This window comes from Oncorhynchus gorbuscha, linkage group LG19 (genome assembly GCF_021184085.1).
Source record: "Oncorhynchus gorbuscha isolate QuinsamMale2020 ecotype Even-year linkage group LG19, OgorEven_v1.0, whole genome shotgun sequence".
NCBI classification, from domain to species: Eukaryota; Metazoa; Chordata; class Actinopteri; order Salmoniformes; family Salmonidae; genus Oncorhynchus; species Oncorhynchus gorbuscha.
The window spans coordinates 77,044,539-77,068,538 of record NC_060191.1 but is presented as its reverse complement, the minus strand read 5'-3'; the positions used below and the strand labels follow the sequence as shown (position 1 = coordinate 77,068,538).

At 47.6% G+C, this 24,000-nt stretch overlaps 1 protein-coding gene across 1 annotated transcript in view; it reads right to left on the bottom strand.

The window, feature by feature from the left end:
- prdm10 (PR domain containing 10) overlaps window positions 1–24,000 on the bottom strand; it is a 66,689-nt gene that overhangs the window by 29,349 nt on the left and 13,340 nt on the right. The window contains exons 9-13 of the mRNA XM_046315102.1: window positions 19,452–19,652; window positions 12,646–12,718; window positions 7,456–7,573; window positions 7,189–7,309; window positions 5,648–5,950 (exon numbers count right to left, since the gene is read on the bottom strand). Of these exons, the coding sequence (XP_046171058.1) occupies window positions 5,648–5,950; window positions 7,189–7,309; window positions 7,456–7,573; window positions 12,646–12,718; window positions 19,452–19,652 (816 nt within the window). The remainder of the gene's footprint in view (window positions 1–5,647; window positions 5,951–7,188; window positions 7,310–7,455; window positions 7,574–12,645; window positions 12,719–19,451; window positions 19,653–24,000) is intronic.

Sequence of the window (24,000 nt, the reverse complement as noted above, 5' to 3'; positions counted from 1 at the left end):
AGAGAGAGAGGAGAGAGAGGAGAGAGAGAGAGAGATAGTGTGAGAGATAGGAGAGAGAGGAGAGAGAGAGGAGAGAGAGAGAGAGAGATAGTGAGAGAGAGAGGAGAGAGAGGAGAGAGAGAAGAGAGAGGACACAACGTTTTGAATAGACAACTTTGTTTCTACACAGCACAGACACAGCATTCCACTGAAGCAGGAAGGACTGGACAGATGTAATGGATAGGAGATGGAGGAGGCGTACGGTTCAGATGTCACGGAAACACCATGGAGATGACAGCCACCCTTCCATCCTCCAAGCCTGACCTACCTGCACGTCCATCTTTACGGGGCATTAAGACGAAAGAGAGAAATATACTGTTGTCAAGACTAGGCCTCTATACACTGCATGACTCCTGGTAACACTACAGACCAGGACTGTAAAACACTACAGACCAGGGCTGCATGACTCCTGGTAACACTACAGACCAGGGCTGTAAAACACTACAGACCAGGGCTGCATGACTCCTGGTAACACTACAGACCAGGGCTGTAAAACACTACAGACCAGGGCTGTATGACTCCTGGTAACACTACAGACCAGGGCTGTAAAACACTACAGACCAGGGCTGTATGACTCCTGGTAACACTACAGACCAGGGCTTTGTAAAACACTAGACCAGGGCTGTATGACTTTACAGACCAGGGCTGTAAAACACTACAGACCAGGGCTGTATGACTCCTGGTAACACTACAGACCAGGTCTCTCCTGGTAACACTACAGACCAGGGCTGTAAAACACTACAGACCAGGGCTGTATGACTCCTGGAACACTACAGACCAGGACTGTATGACTCCTGGTAACACTACAGACCAGGACTGTATGACTCCTGAACACTACAGACCAGGACTGTATGACTCCTGGTAACACTACAGACCAGGACTGTAAAACACTACAGACCAGGACTGTATGACTCCTGGTAACACTACAGACCAGGGCTGTATGACTCCTGGTAACACTACAGACCAGGGCTGTATGACTCCTGAACACTACAGACCAGGGCTGTAAAACACTACAGAACAGGACTGTATGACTCCTGGTCACACAGACCAGGTCTGTATGACTCCTGGTAACACTACAGACCAGGGCTGTATGACTCCTGGTAACACTACAGACAGGGCTGTAAAACACTCCATCTTTGTATGACTCCTGGGGACATGTAAGAACACTACAGACCAGGGCTGTATGAGAAATATACTGTATGACCAGGGCTCAAGACCAGGTATGACTCCTGGTAACACTACAGACCAGGGCTGGACTCTACAGACCAGGGCTACACTGACCAGGGCTGTATGACTCCTGGTAACACTACAGACCAGGATGACTCCTGTAAACTACAGACTACCAGGGCTGTATGACAGACCAGGGCTGTAAAACACTACAGACCAGGGCTGTATGACTCCTGGTAACACTACAGACCAGGGCTGTATGACTCCTGGTAACACTACAGACCAGGGCTGTAACTCCTGGTAACACTACAGACCAGGGCTGTAAACATGACTCCTGGTAACACTACAGACCAGGGCTGTAAAACACTACAGACCAGGGCTGTATGACCAGGGCTGTATGACTCCTGGTAACACTGTACAGACCAGGGCTGTAAAACACTACAGACCAGGGCTGTATGACTCCTGGTAACACTACAGACCAGGGCTGTAAAACACTACAGACCAGGGCTGTAAAACACTACAGACCAGGGCTGTAAAACACTGACTCTCCTGGTAACACTACAGACCAGGGCTGTAAAACACTACAGACCAGGGCTGTAAAACACTACAGACCAGGGCTGTAAAACACTACAGACCAGGGCTGTATGACTCCTGGTAACACTACAGACCAGGGCTGTAAAACACTACAGACCAGGGCTGTATGACTCCTGACCAGGGCTAACACTACAGACCAGGTCTGTATGACTCCTGGTAACACTACAGACCAGGGCTGTAAAACACTACAGACCAGGGCTGTACAGACCAGGGCTGTATGACTCCTGGTAACACTACAGACCAGGACTGACCAGGGCTATGACTCCTGGTAACACTACAGACCAGGACTGTATGACTCCTGGTAACACTACAGACCAGGGCTGTAAAACACTACAGACCAGGGCTGTATGACTCCTGGTAACACTACAGACCAGGACTGTATGACTCCTGGTAACACTACAGACCAGGACTGTAAAACACTACAGACCAGGACTGTATGACTCCACTGACCAGGACTAACACACTACAGACCAGGGCTGTACAGAACACACAGACCAGGGCTGTATGACTCCTGGTAACACTACAGACCAGGGCTGTATGACTCCTGGTAACACTACAGACCAGGGCTGTAAAACACTACAGACCAGGGCTGTAGGAACACTGACCAGGGCTGTATGACTCCTGGTAACACTACAGACCAGGTCTGTATACAGACCAGGACTGTATGACCTGGTAACACTACAGACCAGGGTATGACTCCTGGTAACACTACAGACCAGGGCTGTAAAACACTACAGACCAGGACTGGTAACACTACAGACCAGGGCTGTAAAACACTACAGACCAGGACTGTATGACACCTGGTAACACTACAGACCAGGGCTGTATGACTCCTGGTAACACTACAGACCAGGACTGTATGACTCCTGGTAACACTACAGACCAGGGCTGTAACACTGACTGTAAAACACTACAGACCAGGGCTGTAACACACTACAGACCAGGGCTGTAAAACACTACAGACCAGGACTGTATGACTCCTGGTAACACTACAGACTGACCAGGGCTGTAACTCCTGGTAACACTACAGACCAGGGCTGTAAAACACTACAGACCAGGGCTGTATGACTCCTGGTAACACTACAGACCAGGTCTGTAAAACACTGACCAGGGCTGTAAAACCTGACCAGGGCTAACACTACAGACCAGGGCTGTATGACTCCTGGTAACACTACAGACCAGGGCTGTATGACTCCTGACCAGGGCTAACACTACAGACCAGGACTGACCAGGGCTATGACTCCTGGTAACACTACAGACCAGGACTGTATGACTCCTGGTAAACTACAGACACTACAGACCAGGGCTGTATGACTCCTGGTAACACTACAGACCAGGGCTGTATGACTCTCTGGTAACACTACAGACCAGGGCTGTATGACTCCTGGTAACACTACAGACCAGGGCTGTATGACTCCTGGTAACACTACAGACCAGGGCTGTAAAACTGTATGGGCTGTATGACTCCTGGTAACACTACAGACCAGGGCTGTAAAACACTACAGACCAGGACTGTATGACCAGGGCTCCTGGTAACACTACAGACCAGGGCTGTATGACTCCTGGTAACACTACAGACAAGGGGACTGTATGACTCCTGGTAACACTACAGACCAGGGCTGTAAAACACTACAGACCAGGGCTGTAAAACACTACAGACCAGGGCTGTATGACTCCTGGTAACACTACAGACCAGGGCTGTAAAACACTACAGACCAGGGCTGTAAAACACTACAGACCAGGGCTGTAAAACACTACAGACCAGGGCTGTATACAGACCAGGGCTGTATGACTCCTGGTAACACTACAGACCAGGGCTGTAAACTACAGACCAGGGCTGTACAGACCAGGGCTGTATGACTCCTGGTAACACTACAGACCAGGTCTGTATGACTCCTGGTAACACTACAGACCAGGGCTGTAAAAACACTACAGACCAGGGCTGTATGACTCCTGGTAACACTACAGACCAGGACTCCTGGTAACACTACAGACCAGGGCTGTAAAACACTACAGACCAGGGCTGTATGACTGGTAACACTACAGACCAGGACTGTATGACTCCTGGTAACACTACAGACCAGGACTGTATGACTCCTGGTAACACTACAGACCAGGACTGTAACTCCTGGTAACACTACAGACCAGGACTGTATGACACTCCCAGGGCTGTAACACTACAGACCAGGACTGTATGACTCCTGGTAACACTACAGACCAGGGCTGTATGACTCCTGGTAACACTACAGACCAGGGCTGTATGACTCCTGGTAACACTACAGACCAGGGCTGTAAAACACTACAGAACAGGACTGTATGACTCCTGGTAACACTACAGACCAGGTCTGTATGACTCCTGGTAACACTACAGACCAGGGCTGTATGACTGTATGACTCTGGTAACACTACAGACCAGGGCTGTAAACTACAGACCAGGACTGTATGACTCCTGGTAACAGACCAGGACTGTATGACACCTGGTAACACTACAGACCAGGACTGTATGACTCCTGGTAACACTACAGACCAGGACTGTATGACTCCTGGTAACACTACAGACCAGGGCTGTATGACTCCTGGGAACACTACAGGCCAGGGCTGTAAAACACTACAGACCAGGACTGTATGACTCCTGGTAACACTACAGACCAGGTCTGTATGACTCCTGGTAACACTACAGACCAGGGCTGTATGACTCCTGGTAACACTACAGACCAGGGCTGTATGACTCCTGGTAACACTACAGACCAGGGCTGTATGACTCCTGGTAACACTACAGACCAGGACTGTATGACTCCTGGTAACACTACAGACCAGGGCTGTAAAACACTACAGACCAGGGCTGTATGACTCCTGGTAACACTACAGACCAGGGCTGTATGACTCCTGGTAACACTACAGACCAGGACTGTATGACTCCTGGTAACACTACAGACCAGGGCTGTAAAACACTACAGACCAGGGCTGTATGACTCCTGGTAACACTACAGACCAGGGCTGTAAAACACTACAGACCAGGACTGTATGACTCCTGGTAACACTACAGACCAGGGCTGTAGACCAGGCTGTATGACTCCTGGTAACACTACAGACCAGGTGTATGACTGTAACACTACAGACCAGGGCTCTCCTGGTAACACTACAGACCAGGGCTGTATGACTCCTGGTAACAGGTAACAGACCAGGACCAGCTGTAACACTACAGACCAGGACTGTATGACTCCTGGTAACACTACAGACCAGGGCTGTATGACTGTATGACTCCTGGTAACACTACAGACCAGGGCTGTATGACTCCTGGTAACACTACAGACCAGGGCTGTAACTCCTGGTAACACTACAGACCAGGGCTGTATGACTCCTGGTAACACTACAGACCAGGGCTGTATGAAACACTACAGACCAGGGCTGTATGACTCCTGGTAACACTGACCAGGGCTATGACTCCTGGTAACACTACAGACCAGGGCTGTATGACTCCTGGTAACACTACAGACCAGGGCTGTAAAACACTACAGACCAGGACTGTATGGCTCCTGGTAACACTACAGACCAGGGCTGTATGACTCCTACAGACCAGGGCTGTATGACTCCTGGTAACACTACAGACCAGGGCTGTATGACTCCTGGTAACACTACAGACCAGGGCTGTATGACTCCTGGTAACACTACAGACCAGGGTGACGTTTAGTCGGCACTAAACAGGAGAAAAACATTAATTCTACCTGAAGTGTTTTTATTTTAAATTTCAATAAGTTTTCTCCCATTTCGCTACTGAACATTACATGTCAATATGGTTTCTCCCATTTCGCTACAGCACAGGGCCTCGTCCGCTCCCCAGTCTTACCCGTATCCTCTTAGCCCGACGCATGTCCTGGGGGGTGAGGCTGAGGTGAGGTTCTGCCGGGGCAGGGGCGCTGCTCTGGGACGGGTCATCTTTGATGGGGCGTAGGGGTGGGTCGATGGTGGTGGGTGGCGGGTCTGTTTCTGCGTCGGGGGCCAGGTCCCCTCCAGGGGTGTCTAGTTGTGCCTCTGTCTCCAACCCTCCGCCCCCCTCCCCGTCTGTCTCCAGCTCGACCACCTTGTAACCATTCAGAGCCCCGTCAGCTCTCTCCTCGTACGGCAATTTACCCACAAACCCCAGCAGCTCCTGTGATACATTCAGATACAGGTCTATCAGTATGGAGACAGATACAGGTCTATCAGTACGGAGACAGATACAGGTCTATCAGTACGGAGATAGATACAGGTCTATCAGTACGGAGACAGATACAGGTCTATCAGTACGGAGACAGATACAGGTCTATCAGTACGGAGACAGATACAGGTCTATCAGTATGGAGATAGATACAGGTCTATCAGTATGGAGACAGATACAGGTCTATCAGTATGGAGACAGATACAGGTCTATCAGTATGGAGACAGATACAGGTCTATCAGTATGGAGACAGATACAGGTCTATCAGTATGGAGACAGATACAGGTCTATCAGTATGGAGACAGATACAGGTCTATCAGTACGGAGACAGATACAGGTCTATCAGTACGGAGACAGATACAGGTCTATCAGTACGGAGACAGATACAGGTCTATCAGTACGGAGACAGATACAGGTCTATCAGTATGGAGATAGATACAGGTCTATCAGTATGGAGACAGATACAGGTCTATCAGTATGGAGACAGATACAGGTCTATCAGTATGGAGACAGATACAGGTCTATCAGTATGGAGACAGATACAGGTCTATCAGTATGGAGACAGATACAGGTCTATCAGTATGTAGGTAGACCTTACTAGTAATGCACTGCAGGCCCCTGGTTAACAGTAATGCACTGCAGGCCCCTGGTTAACAGTAATGCACTGCAGGCCCCTGGTTAACAGTAATGCACTGCAGGCCCCTGGTTAACAGTAATGCACTGCAGGCCCCTGGTTAACAGTAATGCACTGCAGGCCCCTGGTTAACAGTAATGCACTGGTTAACAGGCCCCTGGTTAACAGTAATGCACTGCAGGCCCCTGGTTAACAGTAATGCACTGCAGGCCCCTGGTTAACAGTAATGCACTGCAGGCCCCTGGTTAACAGTAATGCACTGCAGGCCCCTGGTGAACAGTAATGCACTGCAGGCCCCTGGTTAACAGTAATGCACTGCAGGCCCCTGGTTAACAGTAATGCACTGCAGGCCCCTGGTTAACAGTAATGCACTGCAGGCCCCTGGTTAACAGTAATGCACTGCAGGCCCCTGGTTAACAGTAATGCACTGCAGGCCCCTGGTTAACAGTAATGCACTGCAGGCCCCTGGTTAACAGTAATGCACTGCGTAGAGAATAGGAGACAATTTGGGACAGTGTCTCAAAGTAAACTATGACAGTTACACAGTTGTACGTACCGGTGTCTTGTCCCCTGCCGTGGCGATCGAAGGGTCCAACCGGATGAATTTAGGGGGGCGGCCCGGTCTCCTTCCTGTCCCAAACCTCTTCCTGCCACGCCCACGAGCACGCCCCTTCGGTCTGCAGACACACAGGTTAATTAAAGTCGATCCACTCGATCATTCAATTAAAATCAGGCTTTTTTTAAACTAAAACACATTTTTTTTAAACTGTGTTTTACAGGTCGAGGAGAGGACTGTGGGGACGAGTGTTGACCACTGTGTTACCTGGTGACGCAGTCCAGTTTGTCATCGTGCATGTTGAGGTGCTGCTGTAGCTGTTCTGAACTCATGAAGCGTCTGTTACACTCGTAACACGGCCAGTTCTTCTCCTGCTCGCGTAACACTGAAAACACAACCACAGTCATGGGTCTGTTACACGCGTAACACGGCCAGTTCTTCTCCTGCTCGCGTAACACTGAAAACACAACCACAGTCATGGGTCTGTTACACGCTTAACACTGAAAACACAGCCACAGTCATGGGTCTGTTACACTCGATTCTCCACTGGTGCACCAGCACATGATTTGGTCGCAACAATTGTTTTATAATATTTATATTTATTTATTTATAATATCTTTGAGAATTCATAATGACCTGGGCTGCGTCCCATAATGTACCTGCTGTCCTTACAGAACCAGGCTAATAACGACTAGCCGTCTTAGCAGAACCAGGCTAATAACGACTAGCCGTCTTAGCAGAACCAGGCTAATAACGACTAGCCGTCTTAGCAGAACCAGGCTAATAACGACTAGCCGTCTTAGCAGAACCAGGCTAATAACGACTAGCCGTCTTAGCAGAACCAGGCTAATAACGACTAGCCGGCTTAGCAGAACCAGGCTAATAACGACTAGCCGTCTTAGCAGAACCAGGCTAATAACGACTAGCCGTCTTAGCAGAACCAGGCTAATAACGACTAGCCGTCTTAGCAGAACCAGGCTAATAACGACTAGCCGTCTTAGCAGAACCAGGCTAATAACGACTAGCCGTCTTAGCAGAACCAGGCTAATAACGACTAGCCGTCTTAGCAGAACCAGGCTAATAACGACTAGCCGTCTTAGCAGAACCAGGCTAATAACGACTAGCCTTCTTAGCAGAACCAGGCTAATAACGACTAGCCGTCTTAGCAGAACCAGGCTAATAATGACTAGCCATCTTCTAAATGAGCAGTCCCTTGTGTTCTTGTATTTAAATGAGCAGTCCCTTGTGTTCTTGTATTTAAATGAGCATGCCCTTGTGTTGGGGATAGCCTAGTGGTTAGCGCGTTGGACTAGTAACCAGAAGGTTGCAAGATCGAATCCCCAACCTGACAAGGTACAAATCTGTCGTTCTGCCCCTTGAACAAGGCAGTTAACCCACTGTTCCTAGACCAGTTAACCCACTGTTCCTAGACCAGTTAACCCACTGTTCCTAGACCAGTTAACCCACTGTTCCTAGACCAGTTAACCCACTGTTCCTAGACCAGTTAACCCACTGTTCCTAGACCAGTTAACCCACTGTTCCTAGACCAGTTAACCCACTGTTCCTAGACCAGTTAACCCCTGTTCCTAGACCAGTTAACCCCTGTTCCTAGACCAGTTAACCCCTGTTCCTAGACCAGTTAACCCCTGTTCCTAGACCAGTTAACCCCCTGTTCCTAGACCAGTTAACCCCTGTTCCTAGACCAGTTAACCCACTGTTCCTAGACCAGTTAACCCACTGTTCCTAGACCAGTTAACCCACTGTTCCTAGACCAGTTAACCCACTGTTCCTAGACCAGTTAACCCCCTGTTCCTAGACCAGTTAACCCCCTGTTCCTAGACCAGTTAACCCCCTGTTCCTAGACCAGTTAACCCACTGTTCCTAGACCAGTTAACCCACTGTTCCTAGACCAGTTAACCCACTGTTCCTAGACCAGTTAACCCACTGTTCCTAGACCAGTTAACCCACTGTTCCTAGACCAGTTAACCCACTGTTCCTAGACCAGTTAACCCACTGTTCCTAGACCAGTTAACCCACTGTTCCCAGGCCCACTGTTCCTAGGCCGTCATTGTAAAATAAGGATTTGTTCTTAACTGACTTGCCAAGTTAAATAAAGGTTTAAAAAATGCCCTTGTGTTCTTGTATTGATTTACAGTAACAGCAAATAAATAAAGTTCAAATAAAATACATTTAAACTCAGTTTTTCACAATTCTTGAAATGTAATCCTAGTAACAATTCCTTGTCTTAGGTTAGTTAGGATCACCACTTTATTTTAAGAATGTGAAATGTCAGAATAATAGTAGAGAGAAGGATTTATTTCAGCTTTTATTTCTTTCATCACATTCCCAGTGGGTCAGAAGTTTACATACACTCAATTAGTATTTGGTAGCATTGCCTTTAAATTGTTTAAGTTGGGTCAAATGTTTTGGGTATCCTTCCACAAGCTTCCCACAATAAGTTGGGTGAATTTTGGCCCATTCCTCCTGACAGAGCTGGTGTAACTGAGTCAGGTTTGTAGGCCTCCTTGCTCGCACACGCTTTTTCAGTTCTGCCCACAAATGTTCTGTAGAATTGAGGTCAGGGCTTTGTGATGGCCACTCCACAATACCTTGACTTTGTTATCCTTAAGCCATTTTGCCACAACTTTGGAAGTATGCTTGGGGTCATTGTCCATTTGGAAGACCCATTTGTGACCAAGCTTTAACTTCCTGACTAATGTCTTGAGATGTTGCTTCAATATATCCACATCATTTTCCTCCTCATGAAGCCATCTATTTTGTGAAGTGCACCAGTCCCTCCTGTAGCAAAGCACCCCCACAACATGATGCTGCCACCCCCGTGCTTCACGATTGGGATGGTGTTCTTCGGCTTGCAAGCCTCCCCCCTTTTCCTCCAAACATAACAACGGTCATTATGGCCAAACAGTTCTATTTTTGTTTCATCAGACCAATTGACATTTCTCCAAAAAGTACAATCTTTGTCCCCATGTGCAGTTGCAAACCGTAGTCTGGCTTTTTAATGGCGGTTTTGGAGCAGTGGCTTCTTCCTTGCTGAGCAGCGTTTCAGGTTATGTCGATATAGGACTCGTTTTACTGTGGATATAGATACTTTTGTACCTGTTTCCTCCATCATCTTCACAAGGTCCTTTTCTGTTGTTCTGGGATTGATTTGCACTTTTCACACCACAGTACGATCATCTCTAGGAGACAGAACGCGTCTCCTTCCTGAGCGGTATGACGGCTGCCTGGTTCCATGGTGTTTATACTTGCGTACTATTGTTTGTACAGATGAGCGTGGTACCTTCAGGCGTTTGGAAATTGCTCCCAAGGATGAACCAGACTGGTGGAGGTCTACAATTTTTTGGGCTGATTTTCCCATGATGTCAAGAGGCACTGAGTTTGAAGGTAGGCCTTAAAATACATCCACAGGTACACCTCCAATCGACTCAAATGATGTCAATTAGCCTATCAGAATCTTCTAATGCCATTACATAATTTTCTGGAATGTTCAAGCTGTTTAAAGGCACAGTCAATTTAGTGTATGTAAACTTCAGACCCCCTGGAATTGTGATACGGTGAATTATCAGTGAAATAATCTGTCTGTAAACAATTGTTAGAAAAATGACTTGTGTCATGCACAAAGTAGATGTCCTAACAGACTTGCAAAAACAATAGTTTGTTAACCAGAAATTAGTGTAGTGGTTGAAAAAATGAGTTTTAATGACTCCAACCTCAGTGTATGTAAACTAGTTTTAATGACTCCAACCTAAGTATATGTAAACTAGTTTTAATGACTCCAACCTAAGTGTATGTAAACTAGTTTTAATGACTCCAACCTAAGTGTATGTAAACTAGTTTTAATGACTCCAACCTCAGTGTATGTAAACTAGTTTTAATGACTCCAACCTAAGTGTATGTAAACTTCCTACTTCAACTGTAGATAGTACAATATATTTACTTTGTATAAGCATGTTTGGTGACGATTAAAGCTTTGGGTATGTCGGTTTCTGCTTTGTCCATCTGCATTTGCAGAATTTCTCAAGCTATGTTAAGTTAGATGGGGAGCGGCGGTGAATAGCAATCTTCAAGTCTTTCCACAGAGTTTCAATGAGATTAAAGTTTCACATTCTTGTTCTGAAGCTTTGGCTGTTGGGGCCTTTGTCTCTGTTGGAATGTAAAATCTTTGCCTCAGTCCAAGGTTGTTCGCACTCTGAAGCAGGTACTCTGTATTTGTCTCCATCCATTGTTCCCTCTATCCTTACTATCCCCCTATCCTTGTTCCCTCGTCTCCCAGTCCCTGCTGCTTTAAAGCATCTCCCACCATGCTTTGCGGTAGGGATGGTGCTAGATGAATGATGAGCTGTGCCTGGTTTCTACAGACATAGTGCTTTGCATTCAGGTCAAATAGTTACATTTTTTGTTGTTGTAGCAAACTCCAGGTATACTTGTTGTCAGTAGTGGCTGTAGAGACTGTTGTCAGTCGTGGCTTCAGTCTGGCCACTCTCTCGTCAAGCCCAGGTGACGCGCTGTAGAGACTGTTGTCAGTCGTGGCTTCAGTCTGGCCACTCTCTCATCAAGCCCAGGTGACGCGCTGTAGAGACTGTTGTCAGTCGTGGCTTCAGTCTGGCCACTCTCTCATCAAGCCCAGGTGACGCGCTGTAGAGACTGTTGTCAGTCGTGGCTTCAGTCTGGCCACTCTCTCATAAAGCCCAGGTGACGCCCTGTAGAGACTGTTGTCAGTCGTGGCTTCAGTCTGGCCACTCTCTCGTCAAGCCCAGGTGACGCGCTGTAGAGACTGTTGTCAGTCGTGGCTTCAGTCTGGCCACTCTCTCGTCAAGCCCAGGTGACGCGCTGTAGAGACTGTTGTCAGTCGTGGCTTCAGTCTGGCCACTCTCTCATCAAGCCCAGGTGACGCCCTGTAGAGACTGTTGTCAGTCGTGGCTTCAGTCTGGCCACTCTCTCATCAAGCCCAGGTAACGCGCTGTAGAGACTGTTGTCAGTCATGGCTTCAGTCTGGCCACTCTCTCATCAAGCCCAGGTGACGCGCTGTAGAGACTGTTGTCAGTCGTGGCTTCAGTCTGGCCACTCTCTCGTCAAGCCCAGGTGATGCGCTGTAGAGACTGTTGTCCTTCTGGCAGGGTCTCCCATCTCAGCCAAGGAACTCTGTAGTTCAGTCAGAGTGGTCATTGGGTTCTTGGTCACCATCCTGCGCCCGGTTGGTCAGTTTGGTCGGACTGACATTTCTGTTTTTCATTCTCAGTAAAAATGTCCAAAACCATATTTTCACTTAGTCATTATGGGTATAGTGTCAACACACGGTGGAAGGAGCAGGAAGGCACGGAAAATAAATGCTACAATATTTTGTTTTTAAAGCTGCAGAGACAACATAGGGATTAACATCACCATCACTTCTATCATAGACCAGTGTTGCTGTTTGAACGAAGCACAGACACCCACCTTTCCTCTCCTCGTCCGTGACATCATGGATCTTCTGATTGACAAACTCGGCGTATGACGCTGCGTACCACACCTGGGGGGAAGAAGAAACAGGTCTTTATCATTTTACCGTTATTTAACCGGACAAGTCAGTTAAGAACAAATTCTTATTTTCAAAGACTGCCTAGGAACAGTGGGTTCACTGGTCTAGGAACAGTGGGTTCACTGGTCTAGGAACAGTGGGTTCACTGGCCTGGGAACAGTGGGTTAACTGCTCTAGGAACAGTGGGTTAACTGGTCTAGGAACAGTGGGTTAACTGGTCTAGGAACAGTGGGTTCACTGGTCTAGGAACAGTGGGTTCACTGGTCTAGGAACAGTGGGTTCACTGGCCTGGGAACAGTGGGTTAACTGCTCTAGGAACAGTGGGTTCACTGGTCTAGGAACAGTGGGTTAACTGGTCTAGGAACAGTGGGTTAACTGGTCTAGGAACAGTGGGTTAACTGGTCTAGGAACAGTGGGTTAACTAGTCTAGGAACAGTGGGTTAACTGATCTAGGAACAGTGGGTTAACTGGTCTAGGAACAGTGGGTTCACTGGTCTAGGAACAGTGGGTTAACTGGTCTAGAAACGGTGGGGTTAACTGGCCTAGGAACAGTGGGTTAACTGGCCTAGGAACAGTGGGTTAACTGCCTGTTCAGGGGCAGAACGACAGATTTGTACCTTGTCAGCTCGGGGGTTTGAACTTGCAACCTTCCGGTTACTAGTCCAACGCTCAAACCACTAGACTAGCCTGCCACCCCAATAATAATGTGCTTTGAGGGGTATCCTACAAAACAAAGCTACATCGACTCTGGGTTTTCTACAGCTAACAGCTAACCAGCTTCAGTTAGCTTCACATTCTATCTCAGGCTTCATCCGTACTACGACGGTGAATATCGCTCGTTCGCCTGCCCACTAACTCTAGCAGGCTTGTAACCAGGGCTCTAAATAAAAAAATACAAAACAAAAATCACTAGCACTGGTGCCCGCAATTTAAAAACGTTAGGAGCACCGCATGAAATCTAGGAGCACCACCTGAAAATCTAGGAGCACCAGGTGAACTCTAGGAGCACCAGGTGAACTCTAGGAGCACCAGGTGAACTCTAGGAGCACCAGGTGAACTCTAGGAGCACCAGGTGAACTCTAGGAGCACCAGGTGAACTCTAGGAGCACCAGGTGAACTCTAGGAGCACCAGGTGAACTCTAGGAGCACCAGGTGAACTCTAGGAGCACCAGGTGAACTCTAGGAGCACCAGGTGAAAATCTAGGAGCACCAGATTTATTATGTTTTAGATGCAGCCTATATTGTGCCTATATGAATTGTAGTTACTTCTGAAGGACACGTTGTGCTCCAGTAACACTGTAAAGACAGTTAATATAACACAATTAAAATACTAATACTAATGTCACTGACATTACAACGTCATTTGTGGAGTATTAGGTTTATACATTGTGTATAAAACACTACTTTACTATTGAGATGAATCATATTGAAAATGGTACACCGTCTCTTTAAAAACGTCAGTTTGTGATGAGGATATGCAAGACGTTAGTCATTGATCTCCAGAAGAAGATGTACCCCACATGTTCGACATACTGGTAACGTTACCAGGTTGTTAGCTAGCTAGCCAATGAGGTAACGTGACTGATATACTGGTAACATTACCAGGTTGTTAGCTAGCTAACCAATGAGGTACCATGACTGATATACTGGTAACATTACCAGGTTGTTAGCTAGCTAGCCAATGAGATAACGTGACTGATATACTGGTAACATTACCAGGTTGTTAGCTAGCTAGCCAATGAGGTAACGTGACTGATATACTGGTAACATTACCAGGTTGTTAGCTAGCTAGCCAATGAGGTAACGAGACTGATATACTGGTAACGTTACCAGGTTGTTAGCTAGCTAGCCAATGAGGTAACGTGACTGATATACTGGTAACATTACCAGGTTGTTAGCTAGCAAGCCAATAAGGTAACGTGACTGATATACTGGTAACGTTACCAGGTTGTTAGCTAGCTAGCCAATGAGGTAACGTGACTGATATACTGGTAACATTACCAGGTTGTTAGCTAGCAAGCCAATAAGGTAACGTGACTGATATACTGGTAACGTTACCAGGTTGTTAGCTAGCTAACCAATGAGGTAACGTGACTGATATACTGGTAACATTACCAGGTTGTTAGCTAGCTAGCCAATGAGGTAACGTGACTGATATACTGGTAACGTTACCAGGTTGTTAGCTAGCAAGCCAATAAGGTAACGTGACTGATATACTGGTAACGTTACCAGGTTGTTAGCTAGCTAGCCAATGAGGTAACGTGACTGATATACTGGTAACATTACCAGGTTGTTAGCTAGCTAACCAATGAGTTACCGTGACTGATATACTGGTAACATTACCAGGTTGTTAGCTAGCTAACCAATGAGGTACCGTGACTGATATACTGGTAACATTACCAGGTTGTTAGCTAGCTAGCCAATGAGATAACGTGACTGATATACTGGTAACGTTACCAGGTTGTTAGCTAGCTAGCCAATGAGGTAACGTGACTGATATACTGGTAACGTTACCAGGTTGTTAGCTAGCTAGCCAATGAGGTAACGTGACTGACATACTGGTAACGTTACCAGGTTGTTAGCTAGCTAGCCAATGAGGTAACGTGACTGATATACTGGTAACATTACCAGGTTGTTAGCTAGCTAGCCAATGAGGTAACGTGACTGATATACTGGTAACATTACCAGGTTGTTAGCTAGCTAGCCAATGAGGTAACGTGACTGATATACTGGTAACGTTACCAGGTTGTTAGCTAGCTAGCCAATGAGGTAACGTGACTGATATACTGGTAACGTTACCAGGTTGTTAGCTAGCTAGCCAATGAGGTAACGTAACTGATATACTGGTAACATTACCAGGTTGTGTTGCTACCATGTTGTGTTGCTACCATGTTGTGTTGCTACCATGTTGTGTTGCTACCATGTTGTGTTGCTACCATGTTGTGTTGCTATGTTGTGTTGCTACCATGTTGTGTTGCTACCATGTTGTGTTGCTACCATGTTGTGTTGTCATGTTTTGTTGCTACCATGTTTTGTTGCTACCATGTTGTGTTGTCATGTTGTGTTGCTACCATGTTTTGTTGCTACCATGTTGTGTTGCTACCATGTTGTGTTGTCATGTTGTGTTGCTACCATGTTGTGTTGTCATGTTGTGTTGCTACCATGTTGTGTTGCTACCATGTTGTGTTGCTACCATGTTGCTACCATGTTGTGTTGCTACCATGTTGTGTTGCTACCATGTTGTGTTGCTACCATGTTGTGTTGCTACCATGTTGTGTTGCTACCATGTTGTGTTGCTACCATGTTGTGTTGTCATGTTTTGTTGCTACCATGTTTTGTTGCTACCATGTTGTGTTGTCATGTTGTGTTGCTACCATGTTTTGTTGCTACCATGTTGTGTTGCTACCATGTTGTGTTGTCATGTTGTGTTGCTACCATGTTGTGTTGTCATGTTGTGTTGCTACCATGTTGTGTTGCTACCATGTTGCTACCATGTTGTGTTGCTACCATGTTGTGTTGCTACCATGTTGTGTTGCTACCATGTTGTGTTGCTACCATGTTGTGTTGCTACCATGTTGTGTTGCTACCATGTTGTGTTGTCATGTTGTATTGCCACCATGTTGTGTTGCCACCATGTTGTGTTGCCACCATGTTGTGTTGCCACCATGTTGTGTTGCCACCATGTTGTGTTGCCACCATGTTGTGTTGCTACCATGTTGTGTTGCCACCATGTTGTGTTGCCACCATGTTGTGTTGCTACCATGTTGTGTTGTCATGTTGTGTTGCTACCATGTTGTGTTGTCATGTTGTGTTGCTACCATGTTGCTACCATGTTGTGTTGCTACCATGTTGTGTTGCTACCATGTTGTGTTGCTACCATGTTGTGTTGCTACCATGTTGTGTTGCTACCATGTTGTGTTGTCATGTTGTGTTGCTACCATGTTGTATTGCCACCATGTTGTGTTGCCACCATGTTGTGTTGCCACCATGTTGTGTTGCCACCATGTTGTGTTGCCACCATGTTGTGTTGCTACCATGTTGTGTTGCCACCATGTTGTGTTGCCACCATGTTGTGTTGCCACCATGTTGTGTTGCCACCATGTTGTGTTGCCACCATGTTGTATTGCCACCATGTTGTATTGCCACCATGTTGTGTTGCTACCATGTTGTGTTGCTACCATGTTGTGTTGTCATGTTGTGTTGCTACCATGTTGTGTTGTCATGTTGTGTTGTCATGTTGTGTTGTTGTCTTAGGTCTCTCTTTATGTGTTGTGGTGTCTCTCTTGTTGTGATGTGTGTTTTGTCCTATATTTATATTGACATTTTAATCCCAGGCCCCCCATCCCAGCAGGAGGCTTTTTGGTAGACCGTCATTGAAAATAAGATTTTGCTCTTAACTGACTTGCCTAGTTAAATAAAGGTTAAAGAAAAGATCAAATATAAAATAAGATATTTTAACCTGGGCTACATAAAATATTTTAAAATCATTCATCTTCCTCAAATTAAGGTGATAATGACAAGATCTTTGCAAGGGGGAGGGAATCTGATCTCAGTCATTTCATTCAGGGTAAGCGGAGTTTGCAGTGAGTTAGCAGTGAGTTAGCAGTGAGCTAGCAGTGAGCTAGCAGTGAGTTAGCAGTGAGTTAGCAGTGAGTTAGCCTGCCCTGGAGCGGGTTAGTTCTGAAGCATTCTGATTTACCTGGCTAGAAGGTGAGCCACTTTCATTGGTTATCCCGAAATGAACTCAAGAGTTGACCAAAGTTACCTCGCTTACTCCTCAAACCTGCTACGTAGTGTAGACCTGCACGTAGTAGACCTTACGTAGTATAGACCTGCTACGTAGTAGACCTGCTACGTAGTATAGACCTCTGGAATAGACCTGCTAGTAGTATAGACCTGCTACGGAGCTAGTATAGACGTGCTACGTGAGTATAGCAGTGTGAGTTAGCAGTGAGTTAGCAGTGAGTTAGCCTGCTAGTGAGACCTTGTAATAGACCTGAGTTAGACCTGCTGAGTTAGACCTGCTACGTAGTGAGTAGTATAGACCTGCTACGTAGTTAGTATAGACCTGCTAGTGACCTTTGTAGTTGCAGTATAGACCTGCTACATAGTTAGACCTGCTACATAGTATAGACCTGCTAGTGAGCTAGCAGTGACCTGCTACGTTATAGACCTGCTACGTAGTATAGACCTTAGTGTAGACCTGCTACGTAGTGAGTTATAGACCTGCTACGTAGTATAGACCTGCTACGTAGTATAGACCTGCTACGTAGTAATAGACCTGCTACGTAGTATAGACCTGCCGTAGTATAGACCTCTGGAATAGACCTGCTACATAGTACAGACCTGCTACATAGTATAGACCTGCTACATAGTATAGACCTGCTACGTAGTGTAGACCAGCTACGTAGTGTAGACCTGCTTAGACCTGCTACGTAGTATAGACCTGCTACGTAGTATAGACCTGCTACGTAGTATAGACCTGCTACGTAGTATAGACCTCTGTAATAGACCTGCTACATAGTATAGACCTGCTACATAGTATAGACCTGCTACGTAGTATAGACCTGCTACGTAGTATAGACCTGCTACGTGGTGTAGACCTGCTACGTAGTATAGACCTGCTACGTAGTATAGACCTGCTACGTAGTATAGACCTGCTACGTAGTATAGACCTGCTACGTAGTATAGACCTGCTACGTAGTATAGACCTGCTACGTAGTATAGACCTGCTACGTAGTATAGACCTCTGGAATAGACCTGCTACATAGTACCTGCTACATAGTATAGACCTGCTACGTAGTGTAGACCTGCTACGTAGTGTAGACCTGCTACGTAGTGTAGACCTGCTACGTAGCTACGTAGTATAGACCTGCTACGTAGTATAGACCTGCTACGTAGTATAGACCTGCTACCTGCTACGTAGTATAGACCTCTGGAATAGACCTGCTACATAGTATAGACCTGCTACATAGTGTAGACCTGCTACGTAGTGTAGACCTGCTACGTAGTATAGACCTGCTACGTAGTATAGACCTGCTACGTAGTGACCTGCTAGACCTGCTACGTAGTATAGACCTCTGGAATAGACCTGCTACATAGTATAGACCTGCTACCTGCTACGTAGTGTAGACCAGCTACGTAGTGTAGACCTGCTACGTAGTGTAGACCTGCTACGTAGTATAGACCTGCTACGTAGTATAGACCTGCTACGTAGTATAGACCTGCTACGTAGTATAGACCTGCTACGTAGTATAGACCTGCTACGTAGTATAGACCTGCTACGTAGTATAGACCTGCTACGTAGTATAGACCTCTGTAATAGACCTGCTACATAGTATAGACCTGCTACGTAGTGTAGACCTGCTACGTAGTGTAGACCTGCTAGACCTGCTACGTAATAGACCTGTACGTAATAGACCTGCTACGTAATAGACCTGCTACATAGTATAGACCTGCTACATAGTATAGACCTGCTACATAGTGTAGACCTGCTACGTAGTGTAGACCTGCTACGTAGTGTAGACCTGCTACGTAGTGTAGACCTGCTACGTAGTATAGACCTGCTACGTAGTATAGACCTGCTACGTAGTATAGACCTGCTACGTAGTATAGACCTGCTACGTAGTAAAGACCTCTGTAATAGACCATCAGAAACAACTACCGATTATGATGTGTAGATCAGTCATCTCGGTCGGCGATGCTCTCAGACACGGCAGCCTACCTTTAGCTCCTGTTTGGGCTGGATGTTCTTGATGGTTGTGTAGAAGATTTCAGAGCCGTACTGATAGGCTACCAGGTTCTGTTCCAGGTGGTTCTGGGCGGGCCGAACAAACATCAGCCAATTACAGATGTCCTCGTCAGATAGGTCCACCCACATGTCATCGGACTTCTCCATGTCCTTGTCTGCATCCAGCATACACAGCTACAGAGAGAAGAAGAGAGGGATGAGTTAGAGACAATACACAACTATGGAGAGAAGAAGAGAGGGATGAGTTAGAGACAATACACAGCTACAGAGAGAAGAAGAGAGGGATGAGTTAGACAATACACAGCTACAGATGAGTTAGAGACAATACACAGCTACAGAGAGAAGAAGAGAGGGATGAGTTAGAGACAATACACAACTATGGAGAGAAGAAGAGAGGGATGAGTTAGAGACAATACACAGCTACAGAGAGAAGAAGAGAGGGATGAGTTAGAGACAATACACAGCTAGGAGAGAAGAAGAGAGGGATGAGTTAGAGACAATACACAGCTACAGAGAGAAGAAGAGAGGGAGAGAGACCTCAAACTATGACAGCAGGAAATATTAGCCCAGCTAGCCATGAGCAGAAGCAATACACAGGCCCAACCCCCACTAATACACCCCCCCCCCCACACCCCATCCTGCAACAGGCCCAACCCCCACTAATACACCCCCCGGCCCAACCCCCACTAATACACCCCCTCCCCCCACACCCCATCCTGCAACAGGCCCAACCCCCACTAATACACCCCCCCTCCCCACACCCCATCCTGCAACAGGCCCAACCCCCACTAATACACCCCCCCCCCACACCCCATCCTGCAACAGGCCCAACCCCCACTAATACACCCCCTCCCCCACACCCCATCCTGCAACAGGCCCAACCCCCACTAATACACCCCCTCCCCCCACACCCCATCCTGCAACAGGCCCAACCCCCACTAATACACCCTCCCCTCCACGCCCCATCCTGCAACAGGCCCAACCCCCACTAATACACCCCCCCCCCACCCCATCCTGCAACAGGCCCAACCCCCACTACACCCACCCCCCCTGCCCCCAACCCCCCACACCCCATCCTGCAACAGGCCCAACCCCCACTAGGTCCTGAACAGGCCCAACCCCCATAATACCCCCCCCCCCCACGCCCCATCCTGCAACAGCCACCCCACAATACACCCCCTCCACGCCCCATCCTGCAACACCCAACCCCCACACAACTCCTGCAACAGCCCAACTGTTACATCCTGCAACAGGCCCAACCCCACTAGTCAATGGTAGGCTATTCCCCCTAGACACACTACCTATAACCAACACAATCGGTACACCTCCTGCAGCTCTGTTACATCCTGGGTCTGTACATAGTCAACGGTAGGCTTTGAGGGGACTCCTATGGTAGGTACACCTATAGCTCTGTTACATCACTGGGTATGTACATAGTCAATGGTAGGCTTCGAGGAGACTCCTATGGTAGGTACACCTATAGCTCTGTTACATCCTGGGTATGTACATAATCAATGGTAGGCTTCGAGGGGACTCCTATGGTAGGTACACCTATAGCTCTGTTACATCCTGGGTATGTACATAATCAATGGTAGGCTTCGAGGGGACTCCTATGGTAGGTACACCTATAGCTCATCTCTTGGCAGTAGGACTGTAGACTACTTTATCACTGACCTCAACCCAGAGTGTCTCAGAGCGTTCACAGTCAGCCCACTGACACCCCTATCAGGCCACAGCAAAATCACAGTCTACTTGAACAGAGCAATACTCAATCAAGAGACATCAAAACCAAAGGAACTGAATAGATTTAAGAAATGCTACAGCTGGAAGGAATGTAGTGTAGAAACCAACCAAAAAACAATGAGACAACAACAATTCCAATCCCTTCAAGACAATTTCCTGGGTAAAACGTTCCACTGTAACAGTGAAGGTGTAAACTTGGTAGTAGAAAACCTAAACAGTATATTTGACCTCTCAGCTTCCTTATCAAATCTAAAAATGTCCAGCAGAGAACCAAAGAAAATGAACAACAACGACAAAATGGTTTGATGAAGAATCCAAAAATCTAAGAAACAAACTGAGAATCCTGTCCAACCAAAAACATAGAGACCCAGAAAACCTGAGCCTACGCCTTCACTACGGTGAATCACTAAAACAATACAGAAATACACTACAGGGGGGGGGTCACGTGACCCTTGAACAAGATGGCCGAATGAGCTAAGAGCTTCAATTCCTAATCTTACCTCGAAAACCTGAACTCCCCTTCAGTCCTGAGGAGATCCTAAACCAATACAGAAATACCACCTAAAAAGTCCCCAGGCCCAGATGGATTCCCTAAACCAGTTCTAGAAAGCTTTTTGGCCCCAGCTCAGCCCTATCTTGGTGGTGGTCCTTCTGTAGCTCAGTTGGAAAACCATGGCGCTTGTAACGCCAGGGTGAGTGGGTAAACCAATACAGATCCACTACGGGACCACCCATACGTAGAATGTATGCACAAACATGACTGTAAGTCGCTTTGGAAAAAGCGTCTGCTAAATGGCATATATTTATCTTCATGCCAATGCTGGAGGATTGTTGCAGAAACGGAGTTCTCCCAGACTCAATGCTCAGTCCTTCCGGTCGGAAAACCATAAGCTTGTTGGATTTGGACTATAAAAGAATTACCAAATTGCTCGGAAAACCTAAACACTCTTCTTCCCATAAGAATGGACCAAACTGGATTTATTAGAGACAGATACTCTTCTGATAACATTCGCCTCTTCTTGATATTATTGATCACTAAACCAATACAGAAGACCCCTGTCCTGCTGGCTTCCCTGGATGCTGAGACGGTGAATCACAAACCTGTCCTGAAAGCTTCACTGGAGGCTGAGAAGGTGTTCCACATCCCTGTCCTGCTGGCTTCACTGGAGGCTGAAAACCTGTTCCACACCCCTGTCCTACTGGCTTCACTGGAGGCTGAGAAATACCACACCCCTGTCCTGCTGGCTTCACTGGAGGCTGAGAAGGTGTTCCACACCCCTGTCCTGCTGGCTTCACTGGAGGCTGAGAAGGTGTTCCACACCCCTGTCCTACTGGCTTCCTGGAGGCTGAGAAGGTGTTCCAACCCCTGTCCTGAGGGCTTCCTGGAGGCTGAGAAGGTGTTCCAAGTCCCCAGTCCTGATGGCTTCACTGGAGGCTGAGAAGGTGTTCCCCAGCACCCTATCTTGTCCTGCTGGCTTCACTGGAGGCTGAGAAGGTGTTCCACACCCCTGTCCTACTGGCTTCACTGGATGCTGAGAAGGTGTTCCACACCCCTGTCCTGCTGGCTTCACTGGAGGCTGAGAAGGTGTTCCACACCCCATGTCCTGCTGGCTTCACTGGAGGCTGGAAGGTGTTCCACACCCCTGTCCTGCTGGCTTCACTGGAGGCTGAGAAGGTGTTCCACACCCCTGTCCTCAAATGGCTTCACTGGAGGCTGAAAGACTTCCAACACCCTTCTTCCTACTGGCTTCCAAACTGGAGGCTGAGAAGGTGTTCCACACCCCTGTCCTGCTGGCTTCACTGAGGCTGAGAAACGTTCCAGACCCCTGTCCTGCTGGCTTCACTGGAGGCTGAGACTGTTCCCACACCCTGTTCTGCTGGCTTCACTGGAGGCTGAGAAGGTGTTCCACACCCCTGTCCTGCTGGCTTCACTGGAGGCTGAGAAGGTGTTCCACACCCCTGTCCTACTGGCTTCCTGGAGGCTGAGAAGGTGTTCCACACCCCTGTCCTGCTGGCTTCACTGGAGGCTGAGAAGGTGTTCCACACCCCTGTCCTGCTGGCCTCCTGGAGGCTGAGAAGGTGTTCCACACCCCTGTCCTGCTGGCTTCACTGGAGGCTGAGAAGGTGTTCCACACCCCTGTCCTACTGGCTTCACTGGATGCTGAGAAGGTGTTCCACACCCCTGTCCTGCTGGCCTCCTGGAGGCTGAGAAGGTGTTCCACACCCCTGTCCTGCTGGCTTCACTGGAGGCTGAGAAGGTGTTCCACACCCCTGTCCTGCTGGCTTCACTGGAGGCTGAGAAGGTGTTCCACACCCCTGTCCTACTGGCTTCACTGGAGGCTGAGAAGGTGTTCCACACCCCTGTCCTACTGGCTTCACTGGAGGCTGAGAAGGTGTTCCACACCCCTGTCCTACTGGCTTCCCTGGAGGCTGAGAAGGTGTTCCACACCCCTGTCCTACTGGCTTCACTGGAGGCTGAGAAGGTGTTCCACACCCCTGTTCTGCTGGCTTCACTGGATGCTGAGAAGGCCTTTGACAGGATGGAGTGGAGCTTTCTGTTTTCAGTCTTAGAAAAGTTCAATATGGGCCCACATTTGATTAAATAGATCAAATCACTATACTCTCATCCAAATGCCATGGTGACTACTAATGGACTGAACTCTGACAGATTCCCTCTGGAACGGGGCACAAGACAAGGGTGCCCGCTGTCCCCGCTGCTCTACTTGTTGGGTGCGGAGCCTCTGGCAGAGCTGATAAGGAGCCAAGTATTATGGGTGTT